Consider the following 13,958-nt stretch of genomic DNA (forward strand, 5'->3'; position numbering starts at 1 on the left):
TTTATCAAGGTTACATATCTCTGTGTACAGGGAATCTTGCATATAATAGGACTCATTTAATGTTTGGTGAAAAAAATGTAGCTGTCTCAATCCTGTAATCCCAGCACCTGGTAGGCTGAGGCAGGAGACTCATGAATTCATGGCTAGTGTGGGCTGTAAAGAAGAACTTGTCTTTTTTAAAATAAATAAGTAAATACATAAATAAATAAATTCTGTAGTCAGGAGAAAATGCATTGACTCCTCTCCAATAGTACTTGAGTGTACAAGTCAAAATGGTAACAATTATGTCAGAAGTTAAAAACCCAGGACATGGAAAGCAGACCGCTTAGCAAGTCTGCCATTTGTCATGGCTCGTCATTGCATTCCATTGCTATCACCTAATTTCAGGTCCAACTACATAGTTGTGCTTATGGATTTTATTTTAAAGCATAAACTTCCAGAATCCATGTTCCTGTGGATTTCCATAGGTAACTATTGTCATGTTCATATGCAGGGGTACATGGTTACAGGTGTGCTGATGTGTGGCCATTGCACATCAGTTTGTCCTCATTTCCAGGCTAGTCTTGATATTCACATGCATGTGTGTCTAGGAAGAGCGGCTCTCCCAGTATGTCATGTGCTCCCTCCATGTGCCTCTCTCCCCGTGCCCACATATCTATCTGCCTCATGCACTCTGCTGATGGGACAGCCTGTCCCATCCGTGCCCTGAGCAAGCGCAGGGTTGATGTACAAACACCGAAAGGTAATGGCACTAACCGCCAGAGCCATTCTTCTGGCCCTAATGCGTGGAATCCTGTACTTTCGTTTCATCATGTATATGCGTCAAATCGCAGAGCTCCTGAGTAGACATAATTTATAGTTAATGGAATCAATTCTGCCCAACTGAATCTTACATTTCGAAGGTGAAGTCTCTCAGGATAATGTTCGAAATCTTCACTTCTCTACATTACAAAAATCTCAGCACTCAGTCTGGCCTTGGGCTTTTAGTGGAAAAGGGCATCTTTTAGACATACATTTTACAAGACAGGGTCTTTAGCAGAGATTAGAGATACATTATTTTAATCATGCTTTTATGATGATTTCTTATATACTAGCTTCCCTTCTGGTACACAGAGAGGGAGGTACATAGAACCTTCATGGCATTCAGCAAGAGATCATACCCAGGATCCCTACACACATCCGAATCAGAGAATGTACAGGCCGCTTCACTAAAGTGCTGCAATATTCATAAATAAGCTCTCATTTTAGATTACTTCTAATGCCCAGTGCGGTATAAATGCCACATAAATAGTTGCTTGTTGTTTAGTTGCTCTGTTGTTTAGGTAATAGCAACAGGAACAAAAGTATCTGTTCATGATCATTGCAAGTGTAAGATTTTCACACTATGGGTGTGGATTTAGTGTACTGTCTGAAACCGGGTGAGTTTTTGTACATAGAGCTCTTGGCAGGCAGGGCTGACTTCAGTCATAGCAACGCCCCAGAATTGTATCATTTTGGAAGTCTGGCATTGGTACAGAACAAGGAAGAGTTCTGTGATCTACATGAATAGTTAATTATAAGCATCCCATGTTTGTAACTATATCAGGAGGCATGATCACCGACTAGCATGAAGTAGTTATGTCATTGTGCAGATGTGGAAAGTCAGAAGAGAGCAGACTGGGAGTCCTGGTTTTCTGTACACCATTCCCCAGCCCTGAGAAATGTGTGGAAAAGGCGTGTGAATGGTCTATAATGAGGCTGCATCTTTAGAGACCAGATTCTAAAATTCTAGGCATTTTCAGCTCTGAACACCAAAGAGTTGTGAGCTACCCAAAGGAGCACATTTTAGTGAAACAACATGAGGACAGCTCTGGGCATTTGGTTTTATTTCTTATTATTATAATACCTGTGTACAAGTAGCACATTTGTCAAGCAAAAAAAAATTATTAGATCTCAGAACCAAGATAAGATAAAAAAAATTCTTCATACAAACTGTCTCCTGCAAGATGTATAAAATTGTCCTGATACCATCTTCTTGTAAGCCTCCTGCCATTATCCTCATCAATAGGTGGAGAGCCGTGGTACTTCCTGCCTGAGCATAAACGCTTCCAACAATGTAAAGGCAATTTATACACTTTTACTGCTTTCGTGGCTCCCTGAAGTAATACCCTATTAAGCTAGATTCTATGGACACCGAGCACCATCCAAATAGCCTTTCTAAAAGTCATTAGACCTGAAAGGTGTCTGAATGCTCTAGAAGTGGTTTTGAAAGAATTAGAATTGTAATGAACAGCTACTAAGTCATAATCACTTTTATAACCATCCGTCGACAATTCATTTTTGTGACATTTGATAGAAACCGTATGTATGCAAAATCCCCGGCTGCACCAAGCGTTACACAGACCCCAGCTCTCTCCGAAAACATGTGAAGACTGTACATGGTCCCGAGGCTCATGTCACCAAGAAGCAACGTGGAGACATGCACCCTCGGCCTCCGCCGCCGAGAGATTCTGGCAGCCACTCACAGTCCCGGTCCCCCGGCCGGCCGACTCAGGGAGCCTTTGGTGAGCAGAAGGAGTTGAGCAACACTACCTCAAAGCGGGAAGAATGTCTCCAGGTGAAGACGGTCAAGGCTGAGAAGCCCATGGTATGTCATTCACTCTCCTGTTCTCCCAGAGCCGATCGGGCTCGTTGAGAAAAATCCAACTGAGCTTGTCAGGGGACAACACGGCCCCTCTTTATTGTATCTGGCCCCTGTGATTTGAGGGTCAGGAGCCCAGTGATTGAGACTGCTTAGACAATAACTAATCTGCTTAGACAATAACTTTGCTCAGAAGGAGTTTCTAAGATTCCTACCTGACTTTCAAAACTGCTCTGGAGCTGTACCACTTGTGGCAGACAGACATGGCTGGCAGTCTCCTCCAAGTGGCTACTCTATAGAAAATCATCCCTTAAGCCTTTCTACAAATATGTTTTCTGTCTTCCTTGCCCTGGTGACCCCAGAGTGAATAAGCTGAAGTACACGTTCTTTGGGGGCTTGCTTACAGTTCAGTGGAGTACACAGACTGAAAGACAAGTGCAATTCAGATGATGGGGCATAGACACATAAAAGCCTTCTAGAGAGGGAGAATTGCCAGTGGGCTCTGAGGGCAGAGGCCATGAGGACAGAGTTCAGCACTCAGACCAGGGGGAACAAGTGGCTCCTGGAAAGGGGAGGGAGAGGAGAGGTGCCAGTTGTGGAACTTGCCAGAGCAAAGGGTTACGAGGGCAAGGGCAAGATTAGTGGGTGATTGATGTAGGATTCCCCTCTGTATGCTGTGAATACCATTGGTTAATAAAGAAACTGTCTTGGGCCTGTGTAGGGAATAGAGGTAGGTGGGGAAAACTAAATTGAATGCTGGGAGAAACAAGGAGAAGTTAGGGAGAAATCATGTAGCCCCGACAGAGACAGAGACTGGGAACTTTACCTGGTAAGTCACAGCCACATGGTGATACATAGATTACTAGAAATGGGTTAAATTAAAATATAAGTGTTAGCCAATAAGAAGCTAGAGATAATGGGCCAAGCAGTGTTTTAAATAATATATTATCTTTGTGGTTATTTCGGGTCTGAGCTGCCCCTCCTCACAACAGGTGACAGTGTCAATGGCTCTAGTATTAGGCATTGCAGTGCAGGTTGGCAACAGTGGAGACGGTCTGCATGTCACCCGAAACCATGATACCTCCCATTGCTAAGTACTTATTTATAGCAGTTTATCTCAAAATGACTTGATATGTGAATATTTATAAACAAATTATAATACTCATACTCAAAGAGATAAAGACTGCACCGCATATTTACAGGTGACAAAATTGAAGTTCCTCAAGGTAAACCATGGGGTCGCATTTCCATGATAGATGCTGTGTGTACATACACACATTTTAAAAATACCAGATGCCTTCGTAGACATTTATTAATGAACCTTGTGTTATGTTTCTAATATTATTTCTTTTGAAACATGTCTTTAATTTGGTTATCATGCTATAAATTAAATTCTTTCTTCTTTTTTCTTATTAATGCAACACCTCTTCTGTCTATTGCTCCCAAATGTCTTGTTCTCACTTCCTAAGGACAGTGGGTAATAAGGTGAGGGAATTTTGACTTCTCTATTCTTTTTTGTTTTGTTTTGTTTTCATTTTAAAATGCAAATTTTCTTCCCATTTCATCTTTCTTTCGTTCTTATGGCTTTGTGCTGTCTTTGAACATTACTCAACTCTGTGCCTTAGAACATAGCATGTGAAAATGGGAAGTCAGATGATGAAACTCATTTTTACTTTTTCCTAGGTCTTCATAATAAATCACACTGGGCCAACTAAGAAGTTGTTCCAAAAGTCTGCTTAATTACTGTCCTGAATAGCATAAATTCAAATGTGGGACCAGACTTATACGGTTTAATTTGAAGAAGACCTAGATAAATTTGTTAGCAAATTAAGCTCCATTCAGTTGTCAGAGTGCATATAAATAGTGCCTTGGCCTTTTACATGCCCTGTGGAAGTGTGTGAGCATACTCCTATCCACAGACCCATGTACATATATACTCTGATTGTACTGTCAAAGAATAAAAGTTACCCAAAGCTATAAAGATTCTCAACTACCATTGGAAGAGTTGGTGTCTCAAACTTTTCTGAGGCAAAAAAACTTGAGGAAAAATTTACATACTTGTGACCAGATTTACATATTTTCCTTAGCTCTATCTACTTGGTTGCCCAGGGTGAAGTTACCGTATCATGTAGCGTTGCTAAGAAAGTATGTATTTGCTCAGATTTATATGCTGTGAAAGCAATAAATAAATCTAAAGGGATCCCCAGAGAGAGTTACCTCTATGATTACCTTCTTCACAGCGTTGTACAACCCACCTGAGAATACCTGAGTGAGTCTTTGCCTTGATGTTAGTGGCTCCAGTTTTTATCAGAACCCTGGAGAGGGTACTTACTGCAGGAGCACAGATGAGCCATTTTGGGGAGTCTAAACATTGTGATTTTCACTGGCCACTGAACTTCTCTGGACATCACTTTTCTTGTTCTCACAAAGATGTGATGCAGCCTTACAGAGACGGATGTGCAGTGTACCACTATCCTGTGTGCTATAGCTCTATTCTCATGGTGCGTCCCAGACCCTGAGATGCTCAGGCTTTTCACCTGCTATCCCGGAAGCCCTGGCATGGACTAGTCAGTAAGATTAAGTTTCGAATAGTTACATAATTTTCTTTCAATGTCTACTCGGTTAGGATTTGGAGAACACACTAAAAGAGGAATCAGTAAAATCATTATATAAACTCAGGACCACTATCCATTGCAGCCTTTCTTCCCTTCTGAGTATGACAGAAGAAAAGTGATTGATGATTTATCTATTACAGCTGCCTTGACCCGAACCCTGGCAGAAGGTCTATAATATCAGGAGAATATGGCAGGGAGGAAAAAGATAGAATAATTTGGGGACCCGCTCTGAAGAGCCTAGAAGGACCCTTATTGGAAGGAGATAATGTGCCCTATGGAGCATCCCCTGTATGTGTGATGAAACCCCATTGAAACAATAAATACTAAAGCCTCTGACCTCATCTTTAACTTTATCAGGTCTTTATGCTTAGGTGCTCTCTGGGATTTACATTAATTTCCAATAACAGCCCTTAATAATTGACTCCATTATCTACATAAAGAAACTGCTGTGGTGGGTGGTGATGAAATTTGTCCAAAAATACTGTCCCGGAGATAGAGTTGAAAATGGGGAAATATGTCTGCACAGTTGACATTTGGAACAGGATCCCATGGCTGATAACCATGATCACAGCACATCTAGCATCTTCTACCATCCATCACCTCCCTTGTGCATCAGCTTGGTGGACCATTATCATCTTGGCCCAAAGGCTACTTCATCCACCAGCACGTAGTTTTTTCTTCTCATTTAACCCGCTGATAACATGAAGGCCTTGACTTGCATGAGCTGTCATTTTGGCTTCCTTTCCTTTACCCTTCTTGATATCATATTGTTCCTTTTTCCTTGACCCCATAGACATCTCAGCCAAGCCCTGGTGGTCAGTCTTCATGCAGCAGCCAACAGTCCCCCATCAGCAACTATTCCAACAGTGGGCTCGAGCTTCCTCTGACAGATGGAGGTAGTATAGCCGACCTCAGTGCCATTGATGAAACCCCAATCATGGACTCGACCATTTCCACGGCAACCACAGCCCTTGCTTTGCAAGCCAGGAGAAACCCGGCAGGGACCAAATGGATGGAGCATATCAAACTTGAAAGGCTTAAACAAGTGAATGGAATGTTTCCAAGACTGAACCCTATTCTACCTTCCAAAGCCCCTGCGGTGTCTCCTCTTATAGGAAATGGTAAGTTCCACCTTAGACCACATGTCCGCTTGACACAGTTCTTTTCCTTTATGTGTGGCCAGCACATGCAAGAGGACCTGGAGCCCTTAGTTTTACATGTGTTAGTTTCTCCACAGATCCTAAACTTATGCTAGACCCTATCTGTGTTAATGTTGAACCATTTACATTGCATTGCTGGATGGTTCATATTTTGGAAATAATAACAGATAAACTAGAACTAAAAATGTAAAGGACTCATTTTTTTTTGTTTTTTCTGTTTTTTTCTTTTTGGCTTTTTCAAGACAGGGTTTCTCTGTGTAGCTTTGGAGCCTGCCCTGGAACTTGCTCTGTAGATCAGGCTAGCCTCGAACTCACATAGATCCTGCCCTGGAACTTGCTCTGTAGACCAGCCTGCCTCTGCCTCCCGAGTGGTGGGATTAAAGGCATGCACCTCCACCACCCCACTAGACTCAGATTTTGATGGAGAAATTATAACTGTTTAAATTCCAGCGGGACAAGAAAAAAAGAATTCAGCAATAGGTGCATTTGTGGTTAGTGCCCAGCTCTAGTTTCCAAAACATAAAACCAAGAGAATTTTATCTGTTTGCCCAGTTCAAGGAAATACAAGCTAGTCGAATGCTTGGGGGAAATGTCGCACCTGATTTAAGACATTCTTAACTTTACGTCTCTTTTCCTCTCCTCCCTCTGTACCTCCCTCCAGGCACACAGTCCAATAACAACTATAGTTCGGGTGGGCCTGGGACCCTTCTCCCGAGCAGAAGTGACCTGTCTGGTGTAGACTTCACGGTGCTGAACACACTCAACAGAAGGGACAGCAACACCAGCACCATCAGCTCTGCCTACTTGAGCAGCCGCAGATCCTCGGGCATCTCCCCCTGCTTTTCCAGCCGCAGGTCCAGTGAGGCATCACAGGCTGAAGGGCGACCCCAGAACGTGAGTGTGGCTGACTCTTACGACCCTATCTCCACAGATGCCTCACGGAGGTCCAGCGAGGCCAGCCAGGGTGATGGACTGCCCAGTCTGCTCAGCCTCACACCTGTACAGCAGTACCGCCTCAAGGCCAAGTACGCTGCTGCCACTGGCGGTCCACCACCTACACCCCTGCCCCACATGGAAAGGCTGAGCCTGAAAACCAGGATGGCCTTGCTTGGGGAAGGCAGGGACTCAGGGGTGACCCTGCCTCCAGTCCATCCTCCTCGGAGGTGCAGTGATGGAGGGGGCCACACATACAGCCGGCGTCACCTGCTGCCTCATGATGCACTAGCAAACAGTGTAAGGAGAGCCAGCGACCCTGTCAGGACAGTCTCCGAGAACATGTCACTTCCCAGGGTTCAACGCTTCAGCAGCCTCAACAGCTTCAATCCTCCAAGTTTGCCTCCGTCGGTGGAAAAGCGTGGCTTAGTGCTGCAAAATTATACCCGGCCAGAGAGCAGCCAGCAGCCCCGGTACTTCCAAGCATCTCCTTGTCCTCCCAGTATCACAGAGAATGTTGCCCTGGAGGCCCTGACCATGGATGCTGATGCCAACTTGAATGATGAAGATTTCCTGCCAGATGATGTGGTACAGTATTTAAATTCCCAGAACCAAACAGGGTATGGGCAACAATTACAGAGTGCCATCTCTGAAGATAGCAAAGTAGCCCATGGGTCGGAGGACTTGGACCTACCAGGGCTGCCAGACAGTCATGTTGGCCAGCAGTACCCGGCTCTGGAGCAGCCCTGCTCTGAGGGCAGCAAAACCGATTTGCCCATCCAGTGGAATGAGGTCAGTTCTGGAAGTTCTGACCTGTCGTCCTCCAAGCTGAAGTGTGGTCAGCGTCCTACTGTACAGCAGGCTCGAGCCTTCGGGTTATACAACAATATGGTGGTCCACCCGCAGAATCCATGGAAGGCTGGGACTGGCCCAGCCGGGGGATATCAGACCCTCGGGGAGAACGGCAGTACCTACAATGGCCCAGAGCACTTTGTGATCCATGGTGGGGATGGACCTGGCGCCAACGGAAATGCATTCCACGAACAGCCCTATAAGACCCAGCAGTATGGGAGCCAGCTCAGCAGGCAGCCACTGGCTTCTAGTGCACTAGACGGTGCCTGTGGTGTGGGGATTCAAGGGTCCAAGCTGAAAGGCAACACCTTGCAAGAGAATGGTGGTCTGCTAGATTTTGGTCTGTCCGCAGCACCAAACGAATTAGCTGGCAACACAGTGAATGGCATACAAACCCAAGATCAGATGGGACAGGGATACATTGCTCACCAGCTACTCAGCGGCAGCATGCAACACCAGGGGACCAGCCGCCCCAGTCAGCAGATCCTAGGACAGGTCTCTGCTACCTCACATGTCAACATCTATCAAGGGACAGAGAGCTGCCTGCCAGGGACTCAGGACAACAGCAACCAGCCATCGAGCATGGCAGTTGTCAGGGGCTACCAGCCCTGTGCCAGCTATGGGGGCAGCAGGCGCCAGGCAATGCCAAGGGGCAGCCTCACTCTGCAACAAGGACAGCTCAGCGATGTGAGTCAGACGAGCAGGGTGAGCAGCATCAAGATGGAGGCACAAGGGCAGGCCCAGCAGCTCTGCTCGAATGTGCAGAATTACTCTGGTCAGTTCTATGACCAAACCGTGGGCTTCAGTCAGCAAGACAGGAAAGCTGCTTCCTTTTCCCTTTCAGATGCCAACTGCCTGCTCCAGGGGACTGGCACTGAAAACTCGGAGTTACTTTCCCCAGGTGCTAACCAAGTGACAAGCACAGTTGACAGCTTTGAGAGTCATGACCTAGAAGGCGTGCAGATTGATTTTGATGCCATCATAGATGATGGGGACCATACCAGCCTAATGTCAGGGGCCTTGAGCCCAAGTATCATTCAGAACCTTTCCCACAGCTCCTCCCGTCTCACCACACCACGGGCATCCCTCCCATTCCCATCCCTGTCCATGAGTACCACCAACATGGCTATCGGGGATATGAGTTCTTTGCTGACCTCCCTAGCAGAAGAAAGCAAGTTCCTTGCAGTTATGCAGTAGGCAAGGAGGACCGCAAGTAGAGGTAAAACTGTAGAACTTGAATGACTTCATTGACTCTGTTTAGACCTTTTTTTTTCTCTCTAAGTTCTATATGTATTTTAGCAATCTCATCTCACCTGACTGGGATGTGTCTCAAGTATATTCCTTTTATGGAAAAGGACTCTGAAAAAACCCTAAGGTATTCTAGGGGAGAAACTGTCTTCCATTTCAGTTTTGAATCAGTATTGTGACATTCAAATCACCCTCTTTTTTTTTTAACCTGTAAGCCTGCCCTCTTTTGAGTGAACCAATGTAAATGTGTGATGTGCATGTTCTTGCTTCTAGAAGAGAAGTCATCAAATTCAAAGATCTGGCCTGCTTCTCTGCTACCCCAGGAACTAGAATTGATGTGCTTGTGACCAAGGGGTTGCAGGTTCACTCTTTTAAAGTTTTCCTTTACAAAACTCAGTGACTTGCTTGCGTGTGTGTGTGTGTGTGTGTGCGTGTGTGTGTGTGTGTGCATGTGTGTGTGCGTGTGCACGCACACGTGCATGTGTGTTTAGCTCCCACACTAAGTACAAGAATTTAATGAGTGGTGGGTTTGAAGATTGTGGGTGCTCTGTAGTTAGTATGAATAGCAGGTTTTTATGTGTTCCCCACCTTGATTCAATTCAGGGCATACTTTTAACAGCTGCAAAAAAATTGGAAATTTGGGGATCCTACAAATGAAATAGTTTGCATTTCATTCAAAGAGTTTTCAAGGCTTAAATTCTTCTGTAAGTGTGCATCCCATTCATATGTCTATGTGGTCAGTTCTCAGTCACCTCCTTTGTGTCCCCTTGACTGTTATAATATCCAGCATTATTTAGCACTGCCGGGAGAGAGTGGACAGGAGTGGATGTTCAGACAGCCACTCTTTTAGCTCTTTGTAAGAAGTTAGGCCAATTATAGATTGAAACAATTGGGTAGAGTTAGCTTGAGAACTGTTTTGTGGACTTGCTATAATTGACTATATTGGTCCCACCGTTTTCCTCATTATGATAGATAACTGAGAATTGATTATATGTAGCTCTAAGTAGGTGTGTAAGCAACCCACTACCGGATGTATCATTACCATTTATTAATTTCACTATCACAAGGGAATATGTCTGTTCTAAATGCCCTATTTTAAAAGATGTGTAAAACTTAGTTGTAGAAGGCAAAATTCATATATATTGACATTGGGAATAAATTGCTTTAACCATTCTTAGCCATTCTTAGCACTGGAGAACATGAAAGATGATATTTAGTAGTCATACGGTTTCAAAATACCATTAGTCCTTAACGTAGATGAAGATTTTAAAAGATTTACCCAGTGCAGCCACTCCTCACTTGCAGCTGACACATACTGTCATACTGTATGTGCAAAAAGCACATGGATTATCCAGCATATTACTTTAAAACTATTTAGATGATTTTTTTTTAAAAAGTCAACCCATCAGCCCCAACACCGAATTTCCCCCAAGTCATTCTTGACACAGTTGTGTGGCTTTCCTCTTAAATCCTGCATTAAAGTTAAGAGTAAAAAGATGAAAGCCAAGGAAATGTTAGGGACTAGGAAGAATGTTCCGACAAGACAATTTTACCCATGCCTGTTTTCTCACTGGAGCACAGATTCCAACAGGGATGAAGCTTTTCCGGTTAGGACTTTGTACTAAGCTAGCCAGTTTGCTTTCTGTTAGATGTCCCCAGGTCCAGCAAAGCATTCTATAAATTCTCTACACTCTGCAGCCCTCTCCCAGGAGGCTTCTTGTAAATCAAAGGAGACCATAGGCCAGAGGGAACTGCTGATCTGAGTTCGGGAGTGCAAAGCAAGGCCTCTCTGTTTCTCTAGCAGGTCACTTTCTCTCCCCAAAACCACTAAGGGAGTCCCTGAATTTCTCTGTCTGGTGAAAACTTTCTGGCCGGGGTCTTACCTGGCTTGCCTTATCGATAAATTTGGCCCAATCCCTTTATTTTAGTTTCAGAAGAGGAGGCTCAGGATTCTCCTCTTTGTTCAGAAAGGAGAGGGAGCCTGGTTCCTGTCACACCCTTGCCTCTCTAGCTGAGCCCTTCCTAGGTGGAATCCTTGCAAGTGACCTTGAAGTCTCAAGCGTCGTCCTGGTTTCCACATTGACTGCCCTTCCTAAAGGGACAGGCAGCACATAGGACCAGCACTGCTGCCACCTCCCCTTCTGGGTCTGCCTCTTTTATTTCTTTCTTTAATTGTTCATTTTCACCCTTATTTTCTAAGCTGTTGCCTTTAGATTTGTAGAACCAGTGTTTCCACTCTATCAGACTTTTCTCAATATGAAAATTTCAGAAGGATACAGGTGGTGGTGGTGGTGGTGGAAAGTATTCTGTCCCAAGATAATCTGTCATGATAGTCCAGTCCAAGAAAGGTCATTTGGTCACTAAAACTATCCCGTGGGACATGAGATCCCCGCAGGCATGGTGTTTTCTGTCCAAATCCTGCTCACAGTCTGCAACCTCTTTCTGCTCTTTGGCTATTACATGGAGGAGAGAAAACTTTGCTGATGCTAGTGTCTTCTTTGCTTTTTAGTGAAAGTACAGGCTCATACATGGTACTCTCGTTTAGTGTCTGTGTTAAATGTTTTTTGGTTTTCATGCCTTTTTCTAAAGAATTAAATGACTCACTTCCCTGCTTCTCACATGTTGGCTTGTCCTGAGCCATGGGTTTTGATTCTTACGATGTATGTGCCTTATTTTATGTTTCTCTTGTCAATGAGAAGGACCAGTTGTCGTCCAGTCAGCACTACAAGGCTGCATGTCCAGACAGTGTTACCAAGAAGCGAGCCCAGGATTGTAGCGGTCTGAACTGTCGTGTGACTGATTTCCTGTGTTATTTGAAGCCGATAGGAGGATGTTCTCCTCTGACAAGTTACCCTTGTATATCCTGCAAATGTGTAAGATAAACTATGTTTCTTTTCTCCACCTTTTTTTAGATTTTTAAAGAAGAAAATGTGTAATCGTTTTTAAAGAACAACACATTGTAAATATATCCAAGTACCGTAGGTGTAGAGTTGGCATGTGGTGGCTGTGGGCCTTCCTCGGAAAAGCCTGTGGCTGCTCAGTGCTCATAGGCCACGGGAATGGCAGCCCAGACACATGAACTCTGCCTTGGCTTTCAGAACCACTTAGTCCTTTTGTAACAAAGAAAAAAAAATAAACAAAAATAAATAAATAAAAATGTTTCTTACCGTGTCAATAAAAAACTTTGTACTGAAATCTTTCACTGGATTCTTTTTGTTTTCTTCCATTTATAATCCCTATGAGAATAAAAGAATACTTTCCCTGGAGAATGTCCCTGCCTATAGTTGAATCCATAGTAGACATACAGATTATATTAGAGTTCTCTAGAGTAAAAGATGTTATAGAATGTGAATGACGTGAGTGTGTGTGTGTGTGTGTGTGTGTGTGTGTGTGATTTATTAGAATCGCTTACAGGCTGTGGGCTAGTTAATCCAACAATGGCTCCTATGCACAGAAGGCTAAAGAACCCAGTAGTTGTTCAGTCCATGAGGCTCAATGTCTCAGCTGGTCGTTAGTATACTCCAGAACCCCAAAGAAGTAGGCTCTAATGCCAGTGAAGAAATAAGCTTGCTAGCAAGTGCAAGAGCTGCCTGAGAGATAGCTTCCTTCTTCTTCTTTTTTTGTTGTTGTTGTAGAGTTTTTATTTTGTCGTGTTTTGTTTGATTCTTTGAGACAGGATTTCACTCTGTATCTCTGGCTGTCCTAGAACTCACTGTGTGGACGAGAGCAGCCTTGGATTCACAGGGTTCCACCTGTTTCTGCCTCCCATGGGCTGGGATTAAAGGAGTCCATCACCATGTCTCGTAACTGAATCTCAGTTTGCATCACTGAAAAATGGAACTATAACATGGCTAGAAACAGGAACATACAAACTAACATAGGTAATGCACTCAGGACATACAATAGACACAGTAGTCAGGCACTGTGATGGTCATTGCTCGTGTGAAGTTACTAAACACATACCTGAGTAGCTAAGAATACTGTTGTAGTTTGTTTCTCTGGTCTTTGGATAACAAAGCTAAAGACAAACTCATTCTCATGGAAAATGTTCCCACATCCAATCCACTACATGTCACTACACCCCAACCCTAGGCACAGTCATCTTGAAAATCTACAATTCTTTTTTTTTTTTTTATGCCCTTTATAGAAGCTTCAGCAGAAGGTGTGGTCCAGATTAAAGGTGGATCTTCCCACCTCAAAAGAGCTGGATTAAAGGATCCCGATTAGAAATATGTCTTCCCACTTCAAATCATTTAATTTAAAAATTCCTCACAGGCATGTCCAGTCATTTGGGTTTTAGTTAATTCCAGATGTAGTCAGGTTGACAAGTATAGGAATTACACAAGTTGAACTTACTGCATTCACTCAGTAGATGAAGATGAAAATGCCGGCTCATTCACTGGCAGTGAGAGATGTGTACATACACAGCGATGTACAGAATATGCTAACAGTCCTAGTGTTTCTTATTTTCACTGCTTTGTCGAACTCAGAGGAAGGATGATGGGGTTTCGCACCTAACAACTTGTCTCC

The 13,958-nt window shown here is 43.9% G+C and overlaps 1 protein-coding gene across 1 annotated transcript in view; it reads left to right on the top strand.

Annotated features, from left to right (window-relative positions):
• Gli3 (GLI family zinc finger 3) overlaps positions 1 to 9,439 on the top strand; it is a 247,758-nt gene extending 238,319 nt beyond the window's left edge. The window contains exons 12-14 of the mRNA XM_038334619.1: positions 2,336 to 2,626; positions 6,029 to 6,356; positions 7,057 to 9,439. Of these exons, the coding sequence (XP_038190547.1) occupies positions 2,336 to 2,626; positions 6,029 to 6,356; positions 7,057 to 9,377 (2,940 nt within the window). The 3' untranslated portion in view covers positions 9,378 to 9,439. The remainder of the gene's footprint in view (positions 1 to 2,335; positions 2,627 to 6,028; positions 6,357 to 7,056) is intronic.
• The last annotated feature ends 4,519 nt before the right edge of the window (positions 9,440 to 13,958 follow it).

Source organism: Arvicola amphibius, chromosome 6 (genome assembly GCF_903992535.2).
Source record: "Arvicola amphibius chromosome 6, mArvAmp1.2, whole genome shotgun sequence".
Classification (NCBI taxonomy): Eukaryota; Metazoa; Chordata; class Mammalia; order Rodentia; family Cricetidae; genus Arvicola; species Arvicola amphibius.